This window comes from Nansenia antarctica (assembly GCF_963989245.1).
Source record: "Nansenia antarctica genome assembly, chromosome: 13".
Taxonomy (NCBI): domain Eukaryota; kingdom Metazoa; phylum Chordata; class Actinopteri; order Argentiniformes; family Microstomatidae; genus Nansenia; species Nansenia antarctica.
The window spans coordinates 25983269-25990536 of NC_137683.1; the positions used below are offsets into that span (position 1 = coordinate 25983269).

At 44.1% G+C, this 7268-nt stretch overlaps 1 protein-coding gene across 1 annotated transcript; it reads left to right on the forward strand.

Annotated features, from left to right (window-relative positions):
* Window positions 1-346: 346 nt before the first annotated feature.
* cckar (cholecystokinin A receptor) lies at window positions 347-6967 on the forward strand (the record flags this gene model as incomplete). Its single annotated transcript, XM_080544138.1, has 5 exons — window positions 347-473; window positions 2311-2562; window positions 4820-5081; window positions 5681-5808; window positions 6303-6967. The coding sequence occupies 5 exons, from the start codon at window positions 347-349 to the stop codon at window positions 6965-6967; spliced, it is 1434 nt and encodes a 477-aa protein (XP_080400264.1).
* Window positions 6968-7268: the final 301 nt, after the last annotated feature.

Sequence of the window (7268 nt, forward strand, 5' to 3'; positions counted from 1 at the left end):
TCTCAAAACCTAACAGATCGCAGCGCAACAGGTCCCTCAGCAGCACGAACACTTGATGTCAATCATTCTTGCGGAGTTGACAGTTAGTTCAACTTAACTTGTTTTAATCAGACAGGAATGTTGTGATTTCAACTTTTTTTTGAAAGAGACATCTTCAGATTAACTACAGGCTTTTTGGGAAATGTTTTCTCAAGATTGGAACATGACAATTGTCATTTTAACCTTTACCACCATGTCAAGTTTGGCATCGTTTATATTGTAGATTTATTTAAACATGGCATCATGGTGTTTTTTTTAGTTCATTCCACTTTCTATATAAAAAGAAGTGGCAATAAGAAAGTCGAAAATGGAGACATTTACATTGCACGACATGCTCATAAACTCCACTAATTTGTATAAGATATTATGCGACTTCGGAATAAAGAATGTCTCCGAGTGCGACATTGAAAATGACCCACCGCCGGAGGCAAAAGGTAAGCACAATAAGAAAAAGATTGCCACCTGTCTTGTAGGCTTGTTTCTGTCTTACGTAGGTACATTTCTTAATTCACTCACAGTACATGCTCAGGTTAATATTATAGGGTACATTATTGTACCGTGAAATACTCTTGCATGTAATAATATGCATCATCCTAATAAATGCGTAAAACTTCACCACCATTTCATTGTGTATGCCTACATGAAAATATGTTACCTGTGTGTTCAGCGAATGGATTAAATACCATACTGTATATTTTTCGGAAATGTGCGCTTGCAGGCAACGCGACCCTTTGGACAGCCAAGCCGAGTTCAACGCGCCTTTGTGTGAGGCATCCACCTAGAGTTTGGACCATTTCCAGCTCTGTTCTTGTCTATTCTATGTATCTTATGGCGACTATTTTGCTGCACTCCTAATTTCTTAAATATCAAAGTGATATTATAAAGTAAATATTCATAATGAATCAATTCAATGAATTCATATTTTACCAGTGAGTGAGAGTTCTTGAACATGTAGCTTTATACACAGGGGTGCACATAACTGGTGCGCCAGTGCGCATGCGTCGCCAAAATGCATCCTGCGCGGAAGATCAGCCGCATGAACGCGCTCTTGCGCACCAACAGCTGGAAGCGCTGGGAGAGGAATTTACTTCCTCAAAATCTACCTGCTGACTGCTGACTGCTGCATCACTGCAAGCCCCACTAAGTAACTATTTGCCGTCCCCGACGAGTAATCCATCACAACAGTCGACCGACGACGACCACGGCGACTCCCCTCACGAAAACATTCGGAAAGTATCGTAAATCGTACTTTCATTCCGCGTATCGCACGGTTATCACGCCGCGGCGCCGCCACGTGAAAATTCAGTCCCGAACGACTCGTCGCTAAAAGGAAAAACAACACCAAGGGACTTCACGTTTCTTTTCTCTGAAGCTTTCAAACGTTCAGACGTTTGTTTTACAGCTTCATTATCGCACATAGACCCCTGACCCAGGATATGGTTGGGAATTCTATTAGAGAAAAAAAAAAAAGACTTTGTTGCACAATCAAAATAATGAGCTATTTAAAGTGATAGCCTGCCCTACAACATCCTCTACCATGGTTGAAATTGAGGACAGTATTAACAGCAGTAAAGAGAGCAGTGATGAAGATGATTAAGCTTGTAGCATAAATAAATGCTTAGGCTGTAACTTTTTGTTGAAAAGTTGATTTCAGTGTTTACAGAACAGAGCAGTGCTTAAAGAGATGTCAGTTGATTTCATTGTGTTTAAAGAACAGACATTCAGTTAGTGCTTAAAGAGATGTCAGTTGATTTCATTGTGTTTAAAGGAGTCTGACAGACTTTCATGCTTAAAGAGCAGTCATTTGATTTTGCATTTGTTTATTTTGTTTTGCACACAATCATTTGTTCGTTCATCTTTATTTATGAATAAATGTCGTTTTGCTTCTATAAGTTATCCATGTATCCCTTTTTTATCCATCCTGTGGGACGGGTCGTGACTCGCGAGCTCGGGGAGCACCAAGCAGCATCCCTAGGTGCTCCTCTGAGCACTGGCCCCAAAAAGTTATGTGCACCCCTGTTTATACAACAGGGGTCAATGGGGTCATTAAGACATACTCTGTTATTCTGTGAGTATGCATTTGTGATGAACAACTGAAATTCCATGTGAGTGACAATAAAAAAAGATTTGCTCATCCAATCTTACCTTACGGAAACATGAAATAAATCAATTATTTGACTAATGACCCAAGTACTGAAAACATATTTCAAGGTATAACACCCAACATTGGTTTATGGTGGTGACGTCATGTCTGTCTCTCTCCTCTGTCAGATATGAACCAGACGGTGCGTATCTTCCTCTACAGCCTCATCTTCCTCCTCAGCGTGTTGGGCAACAGCCTGATCATCGGCGTGCTGGTCAGGAACCGCCGCATGCGCACCGTCACCAACCTGTTCCTGCTGTCCCTGGCCGCCAGCGACCTGATGCTGTGTCTGTTCTGCATGCCCTTCACCCTCATCCCCAACCTCATGAGGGACTTTGTCTTCGGCAGTGGCATCTGCAAGGTGGCCATGTACTTCATGGGTGAGTCAAACACTGACCTTCAGGGGCGCTTAGGTGGCGTAGCGGGTTACTGTGTAACTGCAGGGTCCCTGGTTCGAATCCGGCCGGGGACACATCATGCATGTCATCCCTCCTCTCTCTCTCACCCATCTTTCCTGTCTAAATCTTCACTGTATCTGTCAAATAAAAATGAAAAATATGACTGCCCCACTCAGAAAAAATAACTTAAGTTATTCCCAAGGGAGTAGGTCTGTATATGGACGGTAGGGACATGTCCCTACCAATATTTGAGCGAACTCCTTCATATATATTATATATAAGTCATATATGACATCATTCCGATGTTGTGTTCCTACCAAGGCTGAGACCAAACCTACGCCCTTGTTCATACATGTTCGCTCCAGGGGTGCCGACTATAGCTGACCCTGTGCCGAGAGCGAAAAGAAATACCAAATTCCAACAACTGACTGACAAGTTGATTGCATGGCAAATAAAAACATTCTTCTTCTACTGTTGGTAATAGATGTCTTAGAGTCTTTCCATTGGAAACTTTTATGTCAGTGTGAGTTAGTTCTCTCTAACGTCTTTCATCCTTTTTAGGGTAGCCTATGTTAATTAAAAACAGGGTCTGAACTTTATACAGTACATCAACACAGATAATGGCATGGCTACGCGACACCGAGTTGGACCTCTGACGTTACACGAAAGAACACAGATAAAACCGTCATTACTTCAAAGGGTCAGGTTCAAAGGGGATTGAATAGGCTCTGTCCAAATAAACTCGTCCCAACCTTAACGACCCATCAACCTGGTATGATCACACGTACGTACATCAATGTTAAAGGGACTTTTTTAGATTGGGATATTCAGAACAGACACCTTGGGAAGTGTCCATTTTGGCTCTAACCTAGAGCCTGGTGTGAAGAGAGACTCCAAATAAAGTCATCTGTGTCTACGCCGATGGCTGCGTTCCCTTGTTTCCTTCCTTGGCGTTGTAAACTGCACCCATCATCCGCCTGATTTACAGAGTTATTTACTGCGAGTAAACAGCCAAAGGATGTTTGTTGTTGAAAAGTCTCTGTGGTGATTCAATTTGGAGGGAAACAAATCGAAAGAAATAGCATTGGTGGTGTACAGACAAGACTTGAAGACTATCATGACTCTGATCTCCACCTCACAGGTAAACACACCACAGTTTATTCAATTGTATGTCTGGATACAGTATGTATTGATTGGGTAGAGACATATACTTTAAAGTAGCTAGATTGAACTACTTTCATTGTTCAAATCTTTGAACTCTCGGTCTCTAACCTCACTTTCTCGTGCACCGTGTGTAGGCCTACATCGCGCTGTTGGCGGCTGATCTGTTTGTTATTTAGCCGTTGCGGTGACATCATGTCAGCTGTCCTGATGACCTAATTTGTCTCTGTGTATAACGTGTTTATGTGCTGGTCTGCTAGGATCACACCCGGCCATGATGTGGACGTGTTTATAGGTCCCATTGTTATTATTACCTCTGTGAGATTGTTAACCTCCGTCGTTAACAGATTGCGTCGTGTGTGTGTGGAACTTACCTTGAAGTGCTAGGTCTTACCTCTGTCTCTAGACGGTCATAAAGTACAAAGTTGACAAGCGGTTTAGGATTGGGATCGTGACCTTAACCTGGCAAGCGTCCAAATGACATATTAATGACACCCTGTAAACACACTTAGTTGCACAAAACCAAATCAGTAAGACAATACTAGGTAGAGTGCATCCATATCCCTCCAATGGGTATCTGTAAACTAAGTCATGTGATCTGAACCTGTCCTCCATTACCACATCAGACAGGCCAACAGCCTGCCAACATTTAAACAGGCCCTCAAAACCCACCTCTTCAAGCTCGCCTTCACCAGTTAACCCTCTCCCCCTTCCCTTCCCATGTGTCCCCAGCACTACCTCAATTAGGCCCCTATACTTTCTTTGATTCTTTTTTTGTTTATTTTTATTATTACTACTCGATCTTTTCAGCTTGTAAAGCGTCTTTGAGTGTCTAGAAAAGCGCTATATAAGTCTAATGTATTATTATTATTATTATTATTATTATTGTTGTTATTATTATTATCATCATTATTATTATTATTATTATTATTATTATCATTATTATTATTATTATTATTGTTGTTGTTGTTATTGTTATTATTATTATTGTTGTTATTATTGTTGGTATTATTATTATTATTGTTGTTATTATTATTATTATTATTATAAAAAACCGTCTTCTCCTCCCGTTGTTCAGGTATCTCTGTAAGCGTGTCCACCTTCAACCTAGTGGCCATCTCTCTGGAGCGCTACAGCGCCATCTGCAACCCCTTGACGTCACGCACCTGGCAGACCAAGTCCCACGCGGCCAAGGTGATCTCCGCCACCTGGGTGGTGTCCTTCCTGCTCATGCTGCCTTACCCCATCTCCAGCACCCTGGTGCCCTTCATCCGGGTCAACAACAGCACGGGGAACATGTGTCGCCTGGTCTGGCCCAGCGACGTCATCCAGCAGTCTTGGTGAGAGAGAGAGAGAGAGAGCTCCACGTCAGACTCCTCCCACTCCCAGCCTAAATAAAAACAAATAAAAAAGCTTTTAGATTAGATTTGATTAGATTAGATTCAACGGTTATGTCATTGCAAAGTACCAGACGAACGAAATGCTCGAAAGTTTAGCATCTAACCAGAAGTGCAAAATAAGTGATGCAAGATAACATGATAGTGATAAGTGATAGATACAGTATGGCAAGTACGGTAGTCAGACGTACAGTATATATACAGGAGAGGATAGTTTACTTTTGTATTTGAACTCATCACCTGTCAGTTAGAGCATATCATGATGCCAGTCATGTCAGGCCAAAATATAATGGACTAAATTCATTCATTCAACTCGAAGGTCCACTGAGGTTCCCCTCATTTACAGAGGCGACGAGTGACCAGATAAAATAACTTAGTAGATAAAACAAAGTAAAACATAATCACATGCACAGAATAACATCAATAATAAAAAAACAACGATAAGAGAATAAAAACGAAGAAAATACGTTTTTAAATGCGTTTGTTGCTTTGGTTACCGTTGTTATGGTAACATGGTAGACCTGTGTGTCCGGCGTCCCCAGGTACGTCTCCCTGCTCCTGCTGCTCTTCCTGGTCCCGGGGATCATGATGATGACAGCCTACGGACTGATCTCCATGGAGCTGTACAGGGGCATCAAGTTTGAGATGACCAACAGGAAGTCCAGCAGAGGTACGTATATATATCGTATAAATCCACGAACTTAAATACCGTCATTTATAGGAGGAATGAAACACAAACCTTAACAAACCTTAGTGCCAATGTTCCAAGTGTAGCTGTTAAGATTTGCTGACCTTTCAAGTTTATAATAATAATAATATTAATAATATTAATAATAATACATTAGACTTATATAGTGCTTTTCTAGACACTCAAAGACGCTTTACAAACTGAAAAGATCAAGTAGTAATAATAAAAAGAAACAAAAGGTAAATTGAAGAAAGTGGGGACACATGGGAAGGGGAGGGGGAGAGGGTTAACCGGTGAAGGCAAGCTTGAAGAGGTGGGTTTTGAGGGCCTGTTTAAACGTTGGGAGGGTTGTTGGCCTGTCTGATGTGGTTGGGGAGGTTGTTTAGTTTATGATGATGATGTGTGGTTGTTTTATAGCCTCTGGCTGCTCAGTCTGTATTCATTTGTGTGTGTCTACTGTTGTGGTCCGTGAACAGAGAGACAGCCTAGCATGGGCAGCATCAAACCCGGAGACAGCGACGGCTGCTACCTGCAGCCCAGTAAGAAGAAGAAGTCCACGACGGCAGAGCTCACGTCTTCCAGTAGTGTCAACAGCGGTGGGGGCGGTGGCGGTGGTACCGTCAAAGCCAAGCTGGGCCGGGTGTGCAGCAACACCTCCACGGCCAACCTGGTGGCCAAGAAGCGGGTGATCCGCATGCTGCTGGTCATCGTCACCCTCTTCTTCCTGTGCTGGACGCCCGTGTTCGCCGTCAACGCCTGGCGGGCCTTCGACCGCCGCTCCGCCGACCGCCTCCTCTCCGGCGCGCCCATCTCCTTCATCCACCTGCTGTCCTACACCTCGGCCTGCGTCAACCCCCTCATCTACTGCTTCATGAACAAGCGCTTCCGCCAGGGCGTGCTGGCCACGTTCACGTGCTGCAGGTGCCGGGGTGAGGGCGGCGGAGGTGGTGGAGGCGGTGGGGGGTTCGGGATGGGAGGCCGGGGGGGGATGAGCAGTAGAGGGGGGACAGGGACGACGGGGACGGGGGGAGGACTGGGCGGGAGAAGGGGGACGAGGAGCGGAGAGGAGAACGGACACACGGGGTTGAGCGGAGGCAGCACGCGCTTCACGTACAGCAGTATCCGCGGGCTAGAGGCCTAGCACCCCCCCCCCCCCCCACGCGAATGACCGATCAGATACTTAGATAACCGACACAGGGAAGTGGCCGGCGTACTTCCCAATTGTCCGCTTACTTCCCAAGTGTCCAATCAGCTCGACATTCAGAGAAGCCGTCGATCTCCGATAGGTTCACTCGTCACTGCTTTCGACTTCCTTCCTGTGCTTACATTGGACTAATGATGATGATGATGATGATGATGATGAGAACTGTCAGACAGTCTCAATCTAGTTATTGAGTGTAGGTTTTGAGGAGGACTCGTTTGACCTGAAATGGAAAGATGGA